This window comes from Ictidomys tridecemlineatus, chromosome 5 (assembly GCF_052094955.1).
Source record: "Ictidomys tridecemlineatus isolate mIctTri1 chromosome 5, mIctTri1.hap1, whole genome shotgun sequence".
NCBI lineage: Eukaryota > Metazoa > Chordata > Mammalia > Rodentia > Sciuridae > Ictidomys > Ictidomys tridecemlineatus.
Genome location: NC_135481.1, coordinates 12,485,307 through 12,507,411, shown reverse-complemented (window position 1 = coordinate 12,507,411; position 22,105 = coordinate 12,485,307). Strand labels below are relative to the sequence as shown.

The window sequence follows — 22,105 nt, the reverse complement described above, 5'->3', positions numbered from 1 at the left end:
CTGTTTTTTAAAATTTATTTATTTATTTATTCATTCATTCATTCATTCTAATTTGTTACATAGGACAGCAGAATGTATTTCAATTCATAGTACACATATAGAGCATGATTTTTCATGTCTGTACACAAAGTAAAGTCACACATTCATGTCTTCATACATGTACTTAGGGTAATAATATCCATCTCATTTTGAAATTTTTCCTACCCCTCTGTCCCCTCCCTCTTCCTCTCTCCCATTTGCCCTATCTGAAGTTTCTTCCCATGTCCCCTGACCCTGACCCCATTATGGATCAGCATCCTCATATCAGAGAAAACATTTGGCAATTGGTATTTTGGGATTGGCTTACTTCACTTAGCATAATATTCTCAACTCTATCCATTTACTTGCAAATGCCATGATTTTATTCTCTTTTAACGTTGAGTAATATTCCACTGTGTATATATACCACAGTTTCTTTATCCATCCATCTATTGAAGGGCATCTAGGTTGGTTCCACAATTTAGCTATTGTGAATTGTGCTGCCATAAACATTGATGTGGCTGCATCACTATAGTATGCTGTTTTTAAGTCCTTTGGGTATAAACCAAGGAGGATAGCTGGGTCAAATAGTGGTTCTACTCCAAGTTTTCTAAGGAATCTCCATACTGCTTTCCAGGATTGGCTGCACCAATTTGCAGTCCCACCAGCAATGTATGAGTGTGCCTTTTCCCCCACATCCTCGCCAACACTTATTGTTGTTTGTATTCTTAATAGCTGCCATTCTGACTAGAGTGAGATGAAATCTTAGAGTAGTTTTGATTTGCATTTCTCTGATTGCTAGAGATGATGAGCAATTTTTTATATATTTGTTGATTGATTGTATATCCTCTTCTGAGAAATGTCTGTTCAGGTCCCTGGCCCGTTTATTGATTGGGTAATTTGTTGTTGTTGTTGTTGTTAAGATTTTTGAGTTCTTTATATATCCTAGAGAGTGCTGTATCTAATGTGCATGTGGTAAAAATTTGCTCCCATTCTGTAGGCTCTCTATTCACTTCACTGATTGTTTCTTTTGCTGAGAAGCAGCTTTTTAGTTTGAATCCATCCCACTTATGGTTCTTGATTTTATTTCTTGTGCTATAGGAGTCTTATTAAGGAAGTAGGGGCCTAATATGACATGATGAAGATTAGAGCCTACTTTTTTTTCTATTAGGCACAGGGTCTCTGGTTTAATTCCTAGGTCCTTGATCCACTTGGAGTTGAGTTTTCTTGGTACTGTTTTTAATTACTATAGCTTCATGCTATATTTTAATATTTTAATTCAAATTATTAAAGTATTATTTCAAAGTAAGTTTGAAATATACACTAATAATTTGAATCATGGTTTATCAGACAAAGAATTATTTCTTAGCTAAAATGGATAGCAATAAATCAGAGCAGCGATCATTGCTGAGAGCACTTCAGTGAGCACATGATTGATGTTATGACACAAAGCAGTGGGCTCTGCTCTTGGAATTTCTGATTCAGTCATCAGGGCTGGGGCCCAATATTCACATTCCTAACAAGTTCTCAGATGCTGCTGATCCAGGAACCACATCTTGAGACCCTCTACCTTTCAGATAGTTCTTGAAATAAAGAATACGGCCAACCTGAGAATGGTCCAGATACACCTTCTGAGTGCCCTGGTGTGCTCTCATGGCTAGGAACCTACCTGGTGTGCTTTCTGTGGACATCTCCCTGGTGGTGTCTTTGGCCTTACACTTGTCTCTACTGCAAAGCCCTCACTCAGATGAGTCAGCCATATAGGCTTCCTTTCAATGAACCCTCGAGGTGCTGGGCATGACCCTATGGCTACTTGCTGGTCACAGGTGCCAATAGAGCCAGGCTTTGGTCTAAACCAGAGAAAGGTAAGGGCCCAATGACTCTCTTTGTTGGAGGTTCTCCCAATTTTCCTTATAAAAGAGCTGCTGCTGGAAAAGCAGCAGCTGAGTGCTTTCCCTTCCCCACCTCTGTGGCTATTTAATGGCTCCTTGGTTCACACAAAGGGAGAGTTAATTACTAACACCTGCTCCTGCTATCCTGCAAGTGGCCAGCTCCCTAATGGACAGCCCAGAGCCTCCCTGACAAGGATTTTTTCCACCTATTCCACACAATGTAAGCATATTTAAAGAAAAAACAGTTTGTACAGTTTCAGTGTATAGTATATACTCCTGTGAAGAAGGCTACACTTCCTTCATCCTTCACAAAGGGATGGACATTCTTTATGAAAAGTTAAATAGCCTCAGAGAAGAAAATCTGCTGTGGGTTTACTCTTCTTTGGCATAGGTGGCTTTAGACTTCAGATACTCATTTTCCTTATTTTTTTTTTTTTACTTTCCTCCCATTCACTTATATTTTCCCTACCTCAGTCACCCAAAAGTTAAAGTGGAAATTATTTGCATTTCCTTGAAAGATATACCTTCTGGGAATTTTTTCTCTCCCTTGTTCCCTCCCTGGTTTTTAAGATGCACCATTAGAACGCCTCTCCTCCCATCAAAAGCAGAGGAGTTTCCTGTCAGACCCCACTTTGGCACACATTTCCCCTACTCAGCACAAACTGAGTGAGGTGGACTATGTGCTGAGTCTGGGGACACAGAGAAAGGCATGTCTTCCGTCATTGAGGGCTCACTCTATATATTGATGATTGCATCAATCCGCAATATTGCAGATTTCATCAATATATAGAGATCTCTTCTACAAGAAGAAATGGCTAACAGTAGTTAGCAATTACAATATGCCGTGATAGGTCTTCACTGGAAGTAATCAGAGGATGGCTGGCAACTGAGGCCAAGGCACTGCCCTCTGCTGGGTAGGGAGCCTGAAAAGGTAACACTTCAGTATATAATTTGGAGAAAATTGTGAGAAGAAGGTGAGTTTAAATGATGGAATTAATAAATAAGTGGGACAAGAGGGAAAAACATTCCATACTGATACATTTTGATTACTATTATTTTATTTATTTTTTCAATAGGAATACATTCACATTTGACAGTTCAGTATGAAAGAGCATACAGAAGGGCTATCCAATAAAAATATTTGTGATTTATATTTTTTCTAATGACTATATTGAAAAATTAATTTTAGTACTGTATTTGAACCAACAAATACAGTATTTCAAAATATTGTTTGACTAATAACCAGCATAAAACACATTAATGAGATCTTCAAATTGGTACAAAGTGTATTTTAAAACTACACTATGTTGCGAGTAGGAATGGCCAGGTTTCAAGTGTTCAGTAGTCACATGTGTCTATCGCTACCATATGAGACAGCACAGATACATAGTAGTAAATTTCCCTCTTGTGTCTTCCCTGAAACTACTCACTTTCCCTCCCTCCACCTGGGTCTGTGGGCCTGCATGTCAGAATCATGGGTATATAAAGGGTGGCTAAGGACAGTGAAATGATGAGATGGCCCAAGGAAGGTGGACAGAGGAAAAAGAGGGCCTAGCACACAGGCATTTAGGAAATTGGCCTAGGAGGTGTCAAGGAGAATGGAGAGAGTCCAGAAAAATGGTGGCATTGCAATGCTGCCATGCAGAGATTAACTCTGGGGCAGGCTGCTTGGGGCAGAACATTGACTCTGCCATTTATTACTCATTGTGTGACGTGGGGCAAGTTATTTAGTCCAATAAGGCTGTTATCAGTGTTTTAGGAGATGCTATCTGAAAAGTTCTTGTAATAATGCTAGGATTATAGTGCTCCATACTGTCCATGATCCAGTTGTGCTAGGCCAGTGGGATAGGTGGCTGAGAGACCAAAGGAGACACCAAGAGATGAAATGTGGTACATAAGGTCTATTGAAAAATGCTTATGGGGACAGTCTAGTGGCAACAGGCTGGAGAGGTGCTTTTACAGGAAGACTGGTGGCAAGGGCTTGGACAGGTGCACCTCTAGTTTACATGGTGGCTCTGGTGCTTCACCAGAAAATAGTGCTTCCCATCCCTCTCCGTTCTATCCAGTGGCAACCAGCTGTGTGCATCCAGTCAAGGTGTTCTGTTTCATGCCAGTTATCACAGGAAGAGGGATTTTATAAGGTGGGCCACAGAAGCAGTGGAAATACCAGTTTACCTTGCTTTGTCCCCCTATGACCAGCAGCCCAAGTGCAAAGCTGCATATGAGAAAGCAGCTTCCAACAGATGACACTAACTTGCCCTAATTACCAGCATACATGATAGAAAGTCGGCATCCTCCTAGAAAACATTTAGTCTGGATATTCTGACCCAGGCTTGATCCCATTGTTCCCTTAACTTGGCTAGGTCCTTGGGATGGAGAGGAGAACTTGAGAGACATGGTATTTTTACTATCCTCCTTTCTTCCAAGGATAAAACATGATCATAGAATGTTGGCTAATCAGAGGCAAAAGAAAGCTAGAGTGATTTCCAGGAAGCTATGGGAATACAGTGGTTCAAAAAGGAGAACATATATTTCATACCCACTAAGATGGCTAATATCAAAACATGGAAAATAATAAGTGTTGGCAAGCATGTAGAGAAATTGAATGTTTGTGTATTGCTGGTAGAACTGTCAAATAGTGCCACTACTGTATGAAACAATTTGGTGGTTCCTCAGAAAGTTAAGCATAGGACTATTAGATGATCCAGCATATATATATACAAAAGAACTGAAAGCTATAACTCAGACAGATACATATACACCCGTGTTCAGAGCAGGATTACTCATGATAGCCAAAAAGGTAGAAACAATATAAGTGTCCATCAGCAGATCTATGGATAAACAAATGTTATATGTTCATACAATGGACTATAATTTAATATTAAAAAGGACTGAGGTTTTGATATACACTCCAGCATAGACCAACCTTGAAGATATTGTACTAAGTGAAATAAGTCAGACCAAAAAAGACAATGAATGTATGATTCCACACATGTAAAATACTGACCAGGCAAATTCAGAGAGAAAGAAAGAAGATTAAAGGTTGGTAGAAGCCAAGGACTGTGGGAAGTAGAGAGACAATGTTTAATAAGTACAAAGTTTCTGCTTGGAATGATGAAAAAGTTCTGGAAATAAATAGTGATAATGGTTGCACAACATTGTACTTAATGCCACAGATTTGTGCACTTAATAATGTTTAAAATGGTAACTTTTAGGTTGCATATATTTTACCACAATATTTTTTTAAAAGGAGAGCATGCTAATGCTGCAGAGAAGTCAAATAACTTAAAAGCTGAAAAACTATCCTTTGTATTTTGTAACCAAAGGGGCTATTGAAGACACTTTCAGAGCCCTTGTAGTGGAGCAGAGATGTCAAAGGTCAGACTGTAATGGACTGAAGGGTGATTGGCAAGTGTGTAGACCAGAGGTTGGTTAACTACAACCAAATCTGGTCTGTTACATTCTTTATAAATAAAGTTTTATTTGGAAGGCGACCATACCCATCCATATGATTGCTTGTGTGCTGTGATGGTGGAGTTGAGTAGTCACCACAGAAACCATATGGTCTGCAAAACTGAAAATCCTTACTATCCAGCCCTTTTTAGAAAGATTCCTAACCATTGGCTAAGAAACACCCTGGTCTTTCAAAAACTTTAACTTTCTTAAATAATTCCTTTATTTCTGGGAAGTTACTGAGTCAACAGCAGTACCTCTTTTGTTAGGTAGCAGAATAGAGCCAATGCTTTATAAAAATAATGAATAAGGAGGAAGAAGAGGGGAGGAGGGTGCATTTCTTCCTTCCTCCCCCTTCACCATACCTCTGCCTCTCACAGACCTGGAAAAAGGGATTGTGAGTCCCCCTCACCCAGCTGCCTCCCCAGGACCCCAGAAAAACTCACCAGTAAATCATCATGTTACTGGTGATAATAAACTCTGAGATGACTGAAAACTGCAGTTAGGTTTAAAGTTTTCACATTAATTTAGGGAAATGCCGATAACCTGAGGCTTTTCAAGTGTACTTTCTGGGACTGAGTGCGAATACTTACTTCAGATCAAAGAAAAAGCCCATGTCTTTAGCACTTACTTTGTGCCATGAACAATGCCAATTTTGTGCCTAAGTGATCTCTTGGTAGATCATCCTGACCGTTGGAGGGTATTTCCTCACTTCACAGAATGAGTGGCTGGGGTTCACTGGGGTGTTTCAGAGACCAGAGACTCACAGGGAGTTAGGAGAACTGGGGTTTGAAGTGAACCTGTCTGATTCTAGGATCCTTGGGCTGTTTCCACTGCTCCATGTGGTCATTCTGTCCCCTTCGGACACCAACAAGCTCAGAATGGTTCCATATGCCCATTCTAGGCAGAATCCAATACTTGCTTAGCGTTCACTTTGAACACGATCCTTGCTATGGCATTGAATCAGAGTTGACCCTGAACTGTGTCTCAAGTGGACCTGTGTCATCTTTAGCAAGGCCTGTTCTGCAGCCTGCTCCCCACACTCCTCATGTCCCCAGCCACCATTTTGATGGTCATTCTGAGCCAACTAAGAGGTAGCTCTTTTATTTCTTCAAAGCCATCCTGCATTTCCATGAATTCTGCCAGCCTTACCTAATACTTGGGAGTCACTTGTTCCCACCTTACCACTTATTTTTACATTACAGGCAACAGTAATTAGGCACAGTGGCCCAGGAATGCAGCAAGAGGAAGATATAGTGGATTCCCCAGCTCTGGTTCATTCACATCCATATGATGGCTGCACAAACACACAGCACCCTGGTGACTTCTTTCCCCTTGGAGGCTGCCCTTCATAATGCATAACTCAGATTGCCTAGGTCTCTGTCACCATCGATCCAGAATTAAAAGGGAATTCAGAAGTCATCCACCCACGCTTGACTGTATTAGTGCGAACAAGCAACTGTACCCAGAGAGGGATGGCAACTGGCCCAGTACACACAGCTCTTATCAGCCCCAGATCCTGTACTAGGAAGGCCCCAGCCTCCCAGCTCCCAGCCTGGAGCTCATTCTGCTGCAGTTCGCTGCCTCCTGCCTACCTCAATTGATGAGGCAGGGGCTGTCCCCTTGCATGTGAAGTGCTTACCTTGGAGCCCTTTTTATGAATGAGACCAGATGCAGACCTCCACATTGATCATTTCTGTCCCTCCCCTTTCTGCTTTCTGTTAAAGGCAGCCCCCCAGCTCCCAGCTGGCTCCTGTCCCCTCCCCCAGCCGGGAGAAGTTATTACATGAAGAGATCAGCTTACCAGTTTTCTTCAGAGCAGAGGCTGAGCTCGGAGCGCCGGGTAGTACAGTGAGGGAGAGCCGAGGGAACCAGCGCGGTGCCTAGCGGAACTCCAGGGCTGGAATCCCGAGACACAAGTGCATCTGCTAGCTGTTAGCACTTGGCAGACGGAGTTCTCCTCTAGGGTAGCTCTAACTTTGGGTAATAATGTTTGTCAGCTACCTGATATTAACATTGCTCCACGTTCAAACAGCAATGTTAGCAAGACCTGGGGGAGAGGTAAGCCAAATAAAATATCTTGTCAGAAGTTATACTTTTGTCAGCATTAAATTTCATCTTCTATCTACCAACAGGGATCAGGCAATGGGTTTTTATGGTGTGCAGAGAATAATGCTTGCTATTGCTTTTTTAGGCTTCTCTTGCCTTTTCTTATATGAAGACTTCTTTTCTTCTTGAAGAATCCTGTACTTTCTAAAATTTCATTCTGAGCCTGTCTGTATAGTTGCCATACTGGGGAGCTGGCCTGGGTGACAGATGCTGTTGCAGAACAAAATATGTGGTATGTCAGATTCCAGTAGGGACTGGTACAAAGGCAGGAAAGGAAATTCCCTTTGGGGAAATTTTCTCCAGTGCTGCAGAGAGAATATGCATGCAAGAGGGATTGGTCTTTCTTTCCTGCTTCTACACCACATTTTTCTCCTATTTTGCTTTGATGTGCTTGGAGGACCTGTGCATAACTTTCTATCGTAGGTTTGAAGAGGGACAGTGATGTCCAGTGGGGCTAGGAGTGTGCTCGGATCTACCATAGAGAGAGGCATGTTTTAAGGCCATGAAGATGATTTACTCTTATTGGTTTAGCCCATGTGTTTACTGGTTACATTTTTAAAAACATTCCTGAGACCTCTGGGAGCCAGTTTCTGATACAGGCAGAGAACTGGAAGGGATGATCCTCAGTCCAGAGAGAAAGCACTCAGTGCTTCACCTGCAAATAAGCCTGTGACCAGTTGGCCTCCTCCACTCCTGTCACTCCTTGCCTTGATGGAAAAGCTCAGAGACCGATGGCTGAGTATGAAGGGACAGCCTTTCTCCCAAATCTGTCTTCCTCTTTGAAAAGCCAAGTGAAAAGTGTATCTCTTAGAAAAGGCCACGAGGCCACTTCACAGCTTCGCCTTTTGTTAGCCTTGTCAGGGACCAAGCTGGCTCTGAAAGCCTAATGTAATTACTTTCCCTTTTCTGAGAGGTCTGGAAGTGAGAGCGGTCCCCAACCCGGCTGCAGAGCCAGCTGTGGTTTCGGCAGGCTTGTTGCTCTGTTCAAAATAGACGTGCAGCTCTGAGGCGTGCAGCAACGGGTCATTTGTTGTAGGCTTTTCGCCTGCTAGTTACCCATGTCCTCTGCTCTCCAGATACAGGCTGGGCCTGTGGGGGGATCGAGCTTTTGAATGGGAACTGGAGGAACTGAATGGGTTAGTGATGCTGGAAGCTGAAAGCAGACCATTGCCCTCTAGTTGTAGCTGAGGTTCGCAACTTCCCTGTTGATTTTTTACTGTGTAGAGTAAATGACAAATGGGCTGGCCTAACTCAGCCCTGAGCACTTAAGCAGGCGAGGGGAAAGCTCATATGGAAAATATTTCTATCACCGTTGCCTGCACATATGGTCAAGGGAGACCCCCTTACTGAGCAAATCACTGTGTTCCAGCAGCCCCTCAGTGGCGTGCCAATTACTCTTATTAACAGCAAGGCCAAGGGCTGCTTCAGTTACCTGCCCGCAGCTGGTTCCTGGGGAGGGCCACTCTGGAATGTGAGTCCCTGAGCCTTGTGTCACATGCAAGAGGCAGCCGGCTCTATTTCACCTTACAATCACTAAAGCAGAGGAATAATGAAAGGGGATTACACAGGCTCACCCTGATCTTGATGTTGGTCAGACAGCACTCAACACTCACTCAGGAGAGGATTGCAAAGCTTCTGTCTTTTGAGTTAAAAGTGTGTGTGTCCAACAGTCAGAAAACCCTAGCAGGGGTAGGGAGATGCCTGCCCTTCTGCTCCTTGGTTCTGTGCTAACAGCTCTGTAAAATAAAGATCTTCCAGTACCTTCTCCTCTTTTCTTCCCCCTGCCCCCCGTGAAAGTGTGTGTGTATGTGTGTGTGTGTGTGTGTGTGTGTGTGTGTACGCATATATGAGTGTGGGTGTATTTCTGTGCTGTTGGCTCCACAACTCCTGTGTTCCTAGGAAATTGTACATTTAGGATTCCTTTCCCATTGTTGGAATGAGAAGGAACATGAGTATGCATAAGCCCCCCTACCTCCTTAAAAAGAATGTCATTTATACAGAGCTTTGAAGAATGCGGCATTTATTTATAAGAGCCTCTTTTTTTTATTGCCGTGTTACTTACAAAACTTACCCATAAACATGTGGCGTCGTCACCAAGGTTTTCTTTTTCTCTGCCAGCCAGATTTCTTGCAGGTTTTAATTATCTTCCCTCTGGACGTTCCTAAAAACACAGAAGGAGAGGAAGAAAGGGGAAGAAGGTGTCGTCCACCTTGGGCTGCTTGGCTGGCTGTGCTCTCAGACTGGGGCTGGCAGCCAAGCAGCAAATCCTGGGAACAATTCACAGTCCATTTTCTAGGGTGCACTGTTCTTCCAGATAAGTGGGGGCCTGCAGGTGCGGGGAGGGGTGCATGACGCAGGGCAAGCCTTGTTTGGCATCCAATGGCTGGCACCATCACAAGGACAGGACAACCTGGTATAGCTTCAGCCCCTGATCTCCTTAAACTAAGAAAACTGAGGTCAATATAATGCCTTTGCCCTTGACAAGGTCAGGGTGGCAAATGCTGGTACAGACTGGATGTATCGTTTAAAACTAAATGGTTAGTCAGGCAGGACTTGCAGTGAACTTGTGAGTGTGAGACTTGTCAGGACCCAGTTTCTGTGCAGCATGCCCGGAATAATGGGGGCAAGGGGTAGAAGACTTGCCTTTTCTTTTCTGGACTTTATCATATAAGACCAGTGAGATATTGTTATATGGAGGGAGAGGGAAAGAGAGGCAAGTAGAAACTTATTCAGATCTATATATTGTATGAAATAAATTACCAGAAGTGAGTCAAAAGGGTTTTTAAAAAATTTTTGATGGAGCAATATGGCAAAACCTATCAAAATTAAAAATAAGTATCCTGGCTGCTAATGGATACAGGATTTCTTTTTGTAGTGATGAGAATGTTTTGGAATTAGATAGTAGAGATTCTTGCACAATTTTGTGGCTATACTAAAAATCACAGAAATTGTATCCTGTTTTGTTTTGGTTTGGTTTGGGGTTTTTTAATATGTTTGTTTGTTTTGTTTTATGAGGGGTTTGAACCCAGGGCCCTGCTTTCTACCACTGAGCTACACCTCCACTCCAAATTGCATACTTTAAAGAGTGCATATTATAAGATGTGAGTTATATCTCCATTTGTAAGATTAAAAGTCAAAAGTAAATATATTTTTAATTCAATATTTGTTGTTAGGTAATAAAAGCAAGTGGTAGAACAACATGTTTAAAATGCAGCCATTACCCAAAATGTGTTCATGTGTTTGTCCAGCCTCTGAGAAAGGATATGAAAGACGGAGAGGGCCATTGGGTGGCTGGGGCAGGAGAGCAGATGTTGGCAACCAGAGAAGCTTCTAAGAGACTCAGGGCCTGGGATCTTTATTAGGACTGACCACATAGGCACCCTCTGCCTGCTATATGCCAAATTTCCAGACACCCAGAAGGAAAACAGGTGTTCAGCATAAACCATTTGTACAGTATAGGCACAGAGAGATGCTCCTATCAGTTCCAGGAATGGCAGGACCCTCCCCAAATCCATGTTCCCAGATGCCAGCCAAGGGCCAACGTTGGAAGCAGATCTTCTGAAGGGGAGCAGTCAGGACAGCTGGGTTAGCTTGTTTCTGATGGGTGGGTACGCATTTAAAGTGTAACAGGGGGAGGGAGGACATTCCAGGCAGAGGAAAACATCCGTAGAACCCTAGAAATAAGAAAGAACCTGGTGTGTTCTGGAATGAAGGCATAGCTGAGAAGCATACAGTGGGAGGGACCCAGTCCATCTGTCCGTAAGCAAATCTTCTGAGCAGAGGCTCTCTGTGGCTTTGAAAGTTGGAGGCAGTCTATATCTACAGTCTCAAATAATCTGTTTAGGGTATGTCCTTTGGGTCACCACTTTAAGACATTTTCTTGTCACAGATAAAAGTATATCATAAGGAATAAGTCAAATTAAATTATGTAGAGTTGCTTCCTAAGCTAGGGATCCCTCTTCGTCCCTGGAGTATTATTTTCAAGTAGAAATGAAGGACCAGCATAATGCCCTTAATGACTAATTCTTGGTGGGCATTTCTCGGTGACTCCACCTTTCTTTCGCTTTCTGATTTCTAAAATACAAAACCCACTACGTGGACCTAACTTGATAACTCATAGCCTGAGTCTGAGCCTTGAATCTAACTTTTGATGTTTAAATCCTTTTTTTTTTTAAATTTATGAAAGCTGTCATTTTAAAAACAAATACATTCAATAAACTATAAAAGAATAAAAGTTCAAGTTTCCTCTTTACCTTCACTCCTGCTCCTTCTTCCCTCTCCAGATGAAGCCATGGTTCACAGTTTGGCACCTCCTAGATCCATCTCTATACATTTATAAACACAAGGCCATGGGTTTATGTGCTGCCTATGAGTTGTGTGTATGCGTACAACCTTCAAAACTGGCAAGCCTTTTTCTTCTTCTCTGATACCTGTGCCTCTTATTTCTTGTCCCTTGTCCTATTGCAATTGCTGGGCTTTCCAAAAGGCAGTGTTGAATCAGAGCAAAGACAGCCAACACTCACAACTCCTTCCAGACTTACATGGGAATGACTCTAATATTCCATCACTGAGTGATGCTGACCAGATATTTTAGGTAGATAAATTTTATTCTTGATATAAGTTCCTTTCTGAGTTTTGATCAAGAATCATTGTTGAATTTTATCTGACATTGTTTGCCTCAATCAAAATGTCCACGAGTGTTAATCTAGTTACATGGTGGTTTTTATATTAGAGATTTCTTCATGTTGGATTGTTTTTGCTGACTTGGACTTAATTATCCTTATCCTAGTGATTTATTCATTAAATTTGCCACTGGATTTGATTTACAATATTTCATTTTCAGTTTTTTTCTTTGTAAATAGGTATTATTGGTTTATGGCTCTTTTATTGTGCTAGACCAAGGTTTTAATAGTTTTGTAAAATAAATTCAAAAGCCTCATCTCTGAGTACCTTTGTAATCACTTCTCTTGTTTCCAAAAAAGTGTAATATTTAATATATATGAGAATATATTTAGTATATAAGCAAATAATGAAGCAGAATAACCCAACACACATCAGTGAACCCACCTCCCAACAGAAGAAATCAGACATTTCCAGTCCTGTAAGCTGTTCCACACCAAGTTCCCCTTACTACAGTCCTGCAGAGAGAAACATTACCCAGAATTTTATGGTCATTGCTTCCTTGCTTTTAAGAATAATAGTAGCACACATGCATGTGTCTCTGAAGAATATATTGTCTGGTTTTGAGTTGTGTAAACCTGATACCTTGAACTCCTTATTCAACCTGAATTGTTATTCACCGTGATGATGCATGTACTTGTGCATCTTAGGTTTTTCTGCAGCGTAGTATTCTTCCCTACAGATACGCCACCTTTTTTCCCCTTGGCACATATTTGGATTTTTCTCAGTGTATTTTTTTCTGTTATAAACAATGCTGTTATGAACATTTGGAATATGCTTCCCCACGTGCATAAACAGGATTCCTTGAGGGTATATACCTAGGAGTCTAATTGCTGGGTCATAGAATACATGTTTGCTCAACCTTGATGAGATAATGTCAAGATGATTTTGTCAGAAGTTCTATCATTTCATTTCCACTAGCAGTGTGTAAAAATTCTCAAGAATTTATCTTCTTTTCGATATTTTGGATATCAGATAAGCTAATTTTAACTCTATCAGGCATAAAATGGTATTGGTTTGTGGTGATTGACTTTCCTGCTCACTAACTCTTGCCATCATGTCATCTGTATCTCTGTCCACACCATGTTTCCTCTTCGGTGAAATGCCTGTTGATACCTATTTTCTGGTTTTAATTTGGTTCTTTGCTTTTTTGCTACTGACTTAGGAGTTCCTTGTATCTTTTAAATATGAATCATTTGCTTGTTTATTCCATGGAATATTTCCTTCAGTTTGTGACTTGTATTTAAAATTTTATAGTGTTTTATACTAAACAGAAGCCTTCAGCTTTAGTGTATTTAAATTTATTAGTTTTCTTTCTGTTAGTACTTTCTATTTCTGGCTTAAGAAATACTTTGTATAGACAAATACAAGTTTATAGACATATCCTTCTATTTTGTTTTATAAAAGTATTGAAGCTTTTAATTTCAAGTATAAATTTTTAATACACTCGGAATTTATTGATCAAGTTTCCATATGCGTGTGATTTCATTTGTTGTTTTTTGAGTTTGTGGTGCTGGGGATCCAACTCAAGGCCCGCACATACTAGGCAAGTGCTACCACTGAGCTACATGCCTGCCCCACCCCCTACCTTTATGTATGTCTTTTTCTGGCCTCTGTTGTTCCCTCCCTTGATCATTTGTTTGTGTCTGCACAAGTAACACGGTGCCTCAATGACTATAGTCGATAGTGAGTCTCAATCTGTGTAGGGAAAGTCTCTCCACCTTATTCTTATTCTTTGGAAGGGTCATAAATTTATGAAATTTAAAGTTATAGTATCAGTTTTCCTTAAAGAATCCTTAAAGAATTTGTGTCAGATTTGTACTGAATCTATAAGTCAATATGAGAATACTAACATCCTTCTAATATCAAGCTATTCTATTTATGAGCTTACTATAAGCTTTACATTTACTTAGATCTTTAACATTTTTCAATAATGATTTGTTTTTCTACATACATAAAGGTCTTATATATTTTTATTTTAGATATATTCCTTGCCGTCTTGTTGTATTTTTGTATTTTTGCAAATGTATCTTTATTTTTTAATCTTTGCACTGGTCTGGACCACCAGTAAAATGTTGAATAGGGACAGTGTTATTTTGTTCCTGATTTAAGGAGAAAACTTCTAACATTTTGCCATTGAAAATAAAGTTTTCTGTAAATTTTTGGTTGTTTACTTTGTCAGTTTGAAAAAACCCTCTTCTATTCCTAATCAGTTATTGATTTGTCAATCATGAATAGATGCTAAATTTTATCTAATACACTTTATGTTTCTTGAGATGATCATTTGGTTTTCTTCCTTTAATCTGTCAGTATAATAAATTACTAAAATAGACTTTATAATATGAAACCACCCTTGCATTCCAGGCATAAATCTAACTTAATTATGAGACATTTCAACTTTTATTAAATTAGCCTTATAACATCTGATTTTTTAAGATCTTTCTTTAAAAAAAAATCTCTATTCAAGAGTGGCCTATAAATTTTTCTTTCTTACACTAACCTTTCTGGATTTGTTTTAAAGTTCTACCAATCTTGCTAGATGTGGAAGCACACTCCTGTAATCACAGCTACTCAGGAGGCTGAGACAGGAGGATCACAGGTTCAAAGCCAGCCTCAGCAACTTAATGAGGCCCTTCACAATTTGAGACCCTGTCTCAAAGTATAAAATAAAAAGGGGTGGAGATGTGGCTTAGGGGTTAAGCACCCCTGGGTTCAATCCTTGGTTCCAAAAACAAACCAACCAACCAAAAAGTTATACCAGTCTTACAAATTCATTTCAGAAGTATTACCTTATTTTCCAATGTCTGGAAGAATGTACCTAAACTTATTATAATGTATTTCTACAAAATCACCCCAGAAAATTGGCTAGGTTTTGTGTGTTTGTCCCCAATCTGGGGAAGTTTTTAAACAACTTATTCAATTTATTAATGATTATAAGAAAATTTCTTTGTGGAAACTATTCAAAAGCTAAATATGTAGGAATCTGTTCATTTCATCTGAATTTTTCAGTTTCTTGACGTAAATATGTTCCTCATGTCCTCTGCTTATCTATAGCATCTACTGCCGTGTCCCTTCCCTTCCCTAACACTGTTCATTTTTGCAAAGTCCCTATTTTATTTTATCAATCATTCTTTCCAGAAGCCTGTCAGTTTTACTAGTCTTTATGAAAAATCAAGTTTGGACTTTGTTGGTCCTCTGTACAAAGCTGTGTTTTCTATTCCATTCAGCTCTATTTTTGGTTTCTTTGGGTTTGTTTTGGTTTTATTTCCTTCTTTAATTTCTTAAATGTATGTGTAACGCTTTAATTTTTGGTCTTTAATCTTTTCTAAAATATGCATTAAAGATGATAAGTTTTTCTTGTAATACCACCTTTGCTCCTTTCTTTACATTTTGATATATAATATTTTCATTATTATTCAGTTTTAAAGTTTTTGTAATGGTCCTTGTGGTATTTTCCGTGCATTATTTAATTTTCTTTTTGTTGTTGTTTTTTTTTTAATCCCAGGTTAATTTATAACATAGTTATATTGTGGTCAAAAAATATGGTATCTGTTTACTGATGTTTTTAGATTTATTGGGACTTGCTTTATGGCTTAGCATGTGGACAGTCTTTGTAAACATTCCAAGTGATTCTTCACTTAGATGCATATAATTGGGTACAGGGACTTTTTGAAATATATTTTAAATTTTTAATTGATAACAATTGTACATATTTATGGGGTATGGTGTGGTATTTCAATACATGTATATGTATACAATGTGTAATGATCATATCAGGGTACTTGGTATTGTATCACCTCAAATATTTATCATTTCTTTGTGTTGGCTGCATTCAAAATCCTCTCTTTGGGGATGACACATTAATTTATAATTAATGGTGGGTGTCAGCTGTAGTAATCCTACTGTTATAGAACATTAGAAGTTATTCCTCCTCTCCAGCTACAGCCTTCTATCCATTACCTGACCTCTGAATTACTTCCCCTACCCTTCCTGACCTTTGGAAAAACACTACTCTACTCTCTGTCTCTGAGATCAACTTTTTTAGTTCTATGTGTAAGTAAGAACATGGAGTATTTGTCTATCTGTGCTGTTATGATTTACATTTGAGATGTCTCCCAAAAGCTCATGTATGAGACAATGCAAGAAAATTTAGAGGTGAAATGATTGGGTTATGAGAGCCTTAATCTAATCAATGCATTAATCCACTGATAGGAATTAGCTGGGTGGTAACTGTAGGAAGGTAGGGTGTGGCTAGAGGAGGTGGGTCAATGGGGGGTATACCTTTGTGGTTTATATTTTGTCAATGGTGAGGGAAGCACCTCTCTCTCTCCCTTTCTTTCTCCCCCCCCCACCCCCACCTTTCTGGTATGATGCCTGGTCTCCTTTTCTCCTCCACACCCATCCACCATGATGTTCTGCCTCATCTCAAGCTATAAGGAATGGAATTGGTCATCTATGGATGGAGACCTCTAAAACCCTGAGCTCCAAAATAAACTTTTTCTCTTCTAATTGTTCTTGTCTTATCTTTTGGTCACAACAGTGAAAACGCTGACTGAAACATGTACCTAACTTATTTCACTTAACACAATGTCCTTCAGTTTCATCCATATTGCTACAAATGACAGATTTGGTTTTCATGGCTGAATAATATTCCATTGTAAATATATGCTACTTTGTCTTTATCCATTCATTCATTGATGCGTACCTAGGTTGGTCCTATATCTTGGCTGTTGTGAATAGTGCTACAATAAACAGAAACTTTTATGAATCTATTAATGGACCTTCTAGACTATGTTGCTCAAGTCTTCATCGTTACTAAAGTTTGTCTGCTTCATCCATCAGTGTTTAAGGGAGACATGTTGAAATCTCCTACGGCTGCTTTGTTGGTCTGTGGAGTGGATGGGAAGGGATGAAGTCAGTCTTCAGGCAGTCTGTCCTTGATGTTAATGACCACTCTTGCACCACCACTCCTCCTGCTCATTGTACCGTGGGTTTCTGAGTTTAGAATTTTTTCGTTTTTTTCAATAGTTTGTTTTGGTGGTTTCCTCTTCTGCGGTTTCTTGCCAACATAAACTTTCTAACATCAAGAAGTTCCTCAGAAATTTTTATCTGCTGATCATATTCTTTCTTGTTTTATAGTTGTTGTTACATGTGTATCTTTTCTGAAAATTGAATGGAATTTTGGAGAAGAAAGAGAAAAACAAATACCTTTGCTCAGACTACCACTTTGACCCTTTGCAAGACACATTTTTCTTCTTTTTTCCCACCTCTAATTTTTCTCCCAACAAAGTTTCTTGAGAAAATTATTTTCTAGTCCTCTGTTGTCACATCTACAAAATGGGAACAATAATAATGCTTGTCTTAATAACATAAGGAACAATAACAAAATCATGTCAATGAAAGTGCTTTGCAAGCTGTAAAGATTGAAACAAATCAAAGGGTAGCCTTTAACTACTTCCTTTAACTTTGCTCTCCTTTGGGTTAGCTACATTAAAATGATTAATTGTGGTTGGCATATCATGACAGGCTCAAACAAAATTTTATTTACATTTCTTGAGAAAAAAATACTTGCCAAGAAACTATTGGGTGCATTAATAGAAAGTCACATGTTTTATAAATGGAAATATTATTTAGTCTCAAAACTAGTGCTACAGTGGGTGACCTTTTTTTCTTATTTTCTTATACTGTGCTACTGGAATGCATACTCAATTAGGCATTCCTCCTTTAAAAATAATATTATTTTACTTAAAAATCCATATTTGCTGATTCATTATATTATATGAATTTACTTATTTTAGCTTGGAAAGCTAATATGAATTGACAGAAAGAATGCTGAAATTTCAACCCAGGCATATTCGAGGGACAAAATGAGTAAGTGATGTAAAAGATAGAGTGGTTCGTATTAGAATGTACTGAAATCTGCCTATCTATATGTTTTTCATTTTCTTACATTCCACTAAGGCAAAATAAGCAACTCTGAATTGAATTTAAAGGCTACATATTGAGTACTATCTTGTATGTAAGGTTTTGTGCTAAGTACTGTGGAATTCATGAGGTAAGACTCCCTCTTTCCTCTAAGGTGGGCACCAATAAATAGGTTAGTGAAGACTAATCTATAATTTATTCTAATAAATATATCACATCCTTTAGTGAGGATCTGAACAGCCTTATGGAGAAAATAGCATTGGAGATGGGACTGGAGAATACTAAGACACTCCCTAGACAGATACTGGAAGAGGGTGTTCTAAGCCTCAGGAAGAGCAGAAATAGGGAGTGTTCAGTTGGATAAGGTAAGGGCATATTTAGACAGTGGCAAATTCTTCTTTCTTCTTTCTTCTTCTAAACTCTTGGCTAGAATATTAAGTACTCATAGTGGAAGATAATTCACATGAGATGGCTCTGCACCAGACGTTTTAAAATCAGCTCCTTAATCTTCACTACAACTCTAAGAGATGACATGAGCCTCCTGTTTTACACATGATGAGAGTGATACTCAGGGAAGGTACTGAGCCTGCCAAAGCAAAACCATGGAGGCCCAAGGATTCAAGCTCAGGCCTGGTGAGTTTCTCCTATTATACGATAAACGCTGGGGACATGTTGTATACAATGTAGCTCCAGCTGTTTAAAAAAAAAAAGGATTGAGGCTTTTTGTGTCCAAATATACCACTTTTTTGTAAATGTTCCATGGAATTTTGTAAGAAATATAATTTACATGTGTATTAAAATATAGATGTATATAATATGTGTGCATTCTTCCATGTAATTATATCTAATTCCTCTCTTCTGTTTGGATATGTTCTTAAATTTCCTATGTTCTATAAGAACTCACTAAAATGAAATGATATCTTAAATATGTTCCAACTTAAAAATTCTCTGAATCTAGAATTGACCTCCAAGCTACAAATGCATATCATGAAACCCTGAATAGTATTGGTGTTTTTCATACAGTGGGAGAAAACTACCAGGCCGGACCTTCAATCCCTGGGCCTCCATGATTTTGCTTAAGCAGGCTCAGTAACTTCCCTGAGCATCACTCTCATCGTGTTTAAAACAGGAGGCTCATGTCACCTCCTAGAGTTATAGTAAAGATTAAGGAGATGACTTCCACTTAAAGTGTTTAGTTCAGAGTTTTTTCCATGCTCAATGGACAGCAGTGATCACTGATATTAAAAAAAAAAAAAAAAAAAAAATTTTTTACATCTCAAGTCTAATGGAGAAGAAAATTTTAGTTGAGCCAGGGTATTAGTGTAATGCTTTGGTGGGGACAGGGGGAATGTGTCAAATTAGAGAAGAATGGAAATGAGAGAACTGAGAGGGAAATCTTATGGATTTGAAGGAGGCGGATGCATCCATGAGAATGGAAATTGACACAAAGGGTGCTGCAGAGCTCCCCTTTACAGTCAGAAACCTAAAATGCAGCTCCAAATTTCTTACCCAAATCTGGTGGAGTCAAAGGCTTGATGGGAGAGATAGAGAAGAAAATATCTAGGATGTTTTAAAATGGGAAGGAAAATGAATGAAAACAGAATTCTTAACACTACAACAAATTGGCCATGCCTTCACAATTGGTGAAGGACAGGGCTGTGAAGTCTCCGATTTTCTCAGCAAAAGGGTAGAACTGGGATTAGAATGAAAGACATTTTCTCTTTCTGAGAGCTAATAAGCAGTGTTAATTACTGAATTCCAGTCTCTTGAATCATTACTGGAGAAGGACCTTTGGAGGTCTTCTAGTCTGACCTAGTTATTTTTAATAGGAGGCTCAGGAATCTTTCAGAGGGGTTGTGGCCTGCCCAGGACCACACAGTGGCTCAGAATGATCTAGAAACCACACAATCTCAATAGGCCCAATTGTGGCATCTGAGACCCTCGGGTAAGTGAAAGTTTGAGGATACTTGAAAGAATGTCTGTAGATTTAAATCACTTATTATTTAAACCTGATACTGTAAAAGTGGTTTTAGTCAGCTTTATCATGACTGTGATCCAAAGAACTGATGAGAACAATTAGAGGGGGAAAAGTTTATTTGGGGGTTCACAGTTACAGAGGTCTAAATCCATTCCTTAGGGCTCAAGGTGAGGCAGAATATCAGAAGAAAGTGGCTCAGTATATCACACCAGGAAGCAGAAAGAGCTCTGCTCACTAAGAACAAAATATATACCCAAAGGCATGCCCAGTGACCCGCCTCCTCCAGTCCCACCCCATCTGCCTACAGTTACCACTCACTGAATCCCTATCAGGGGATTATTCACTGATTGGGTTAAAGCTCTCATAACCCAATCATTTAATCTCTGAACTTTCTTGAATTATCTCACGCATGAGCTTTTGGGAGACACATATCTAAACCATAATAAATGTGTTCCAAACTATTTGTAAGAGACCACAAGTGTATAGTCTTACTTGTTCTCCAAGTATGCTGACCCTATAGTGATGGTTAGATTGAAGGTCAATCATCTGTTAGAAGGTGGTAGGGAAGCAGAGGAGAGGGTGGATCCAAGGCTCCACTGTCATTTTTTAACACATTTACAAAAAAGCCTACTATGTGCTGGGCCTATTTCAAGTGATTGGCATATATAATTAGACCAAACAGACAAAGATCCTGGCCTCACATTCAGCTTATGTTTCCCAGGAGGTATATATAACAGAGAGGTAGGAATTTGAGACCAGGGTCTGGCTGCCATGCTGCGTCCAATTCATCATAGCTCCTGCACTCTGCCCACCCCTGTTCCACCTCTTCCAGGACACTGGAGCATGCCATCTCTAGTTTCAGAGGGTCCTTTGCTTGGCATATTTTATAAGATCAATCTTCAGATCTAGTTTGACAGTTGCCCTCTTGTTGTTACCCCCTGTGAGCACCTGTAAGCACCCAAGGCAAGGGAACCTTCTCCTATATCCCACATCATCATACATAGCATTGCATGTGTCAGGCTTGCATGTAGCACATGTTTAGTGAACCATTGTATCACACTGAGACAGAAAAGCTGTGTCATGACTTATGGGGATACCTGTCAGACAAGAGGCACAGAGGTTTGCTAGGAGATCTACTAGCAAAACCACCATAGGAAACTTCAGTGTGAGCCTCAGGACATGAAGATCAACTAGCGCTGTGAAGCCAGCTTTTTTGGAACCATTTCATATGGATGCCCCGAAAAAACCATTCAAAGGTAATTGAAATCCCAAACACTATTAAAAACATGTAAGAACTATGTGTAAGCATTTTAAGACTTCCAGATGAAGGGCACCCTCTAATTATGAAGCATTTTGATGATTAATAGAATTCTAAGCCAATACTTTAAAAAAAATTTTATTGGCGAATTGTAATTATATATAACAGTGGGATTCATTGTTACATATTCATACATGCACACAAATAAGCCAATACTTAAAGCCAGATACACATCATAATGATTAAGCCAAATAACACTTAATCATTTTGGCTCTTATTCCTGAGAAAGAAAGCACACTGAAGTAGAAAGACAGTCAAGAAAAATAAACTCCACCAAATTTCTGGACATATGTAACCTACAAAAATTAACAAAAAGGATATTCAAAACCTAAATGGATCAATAACAAGTGATGCAATCAAAGCAGTAATAAAAATCTACCAACCAAAAAAAAAAAAAAAAAAGAGCCCGGGACAAGATGGATGTACTGCTGAATTTTACAAGACTATTTTTTTTTCCAGTGCTAGGGATCAAATCCAGTGCTTCATGCATACCAGGCTAATGCTTTACCACAAAATCATACTTTTAACCAGACTTTTAATGAAGAACTTACCCCAAGGCTCCTCCAAATATTCCATAAAATAGAAAAGGAAGGGACCCTTCCAAATGCATCCTATGAAGTCGATAGTACCCTGGTTTTAAAACCTGATAAGGGTACAACAACAACAAAAGGAAGGAAGGAAACTATAGACCAATATCCCTGGTGAACAAAAACTCTCAATAAAATACTTGCA

General features: G+C 39.4%; 1 protein-coding gene and 1 long non-coding RNA gene across 3 annotated transcripts in view; one reads left to right on the top strand and one right to left on the bottom strand.

Moving 5' to 3' along the window:
- LOC144377699 (uncharacterized) overlaps positions 1-9,894 on the bottom strand; it is a 71,018-nt gene extending 61,124 nt beyond the window's left edge. Inside the window, exons 1-2 of the long non-coding RNA XR_013438708.1 lie at positions 9,544-9,894; positions 7,168-7,413 (exon numbers count right to left, since the gene is read on the bottom strand). This is a non-coding gene — a long non-coding RNA (uncharacterized LOC144377699). The remainder of the gene's footprint in view (positions 1-7,167; positions 7,414-9,543) is intronic.
- Thsd4 (thrombospondin type 1 domain containing 4) overlaps positions 1-22,105 on the top strand; it is a 582,503-nt gene that overhangs the window by 364,468 nt on the left and 195,930 nt on the right. The window contains exon 1 of one of the 2 annotated variants that reach the window (XM_021727964.3): positions 7,208-7,424. The exons of the other annotated variant lie outside the window; for it this stretch is intronic. Coding sequence (XP_021583639.1) covers positions 7,353-7,424 — 72 coding nt within the window. The 5' untranslated portion in view covers positions 7,208-7,352. Of the gene's footprint in view, positions 1-7,207; positions 7,425-22,105 lie in introns of those variants that run through there. 2 annotated transcript variants of the gene reach the window in all.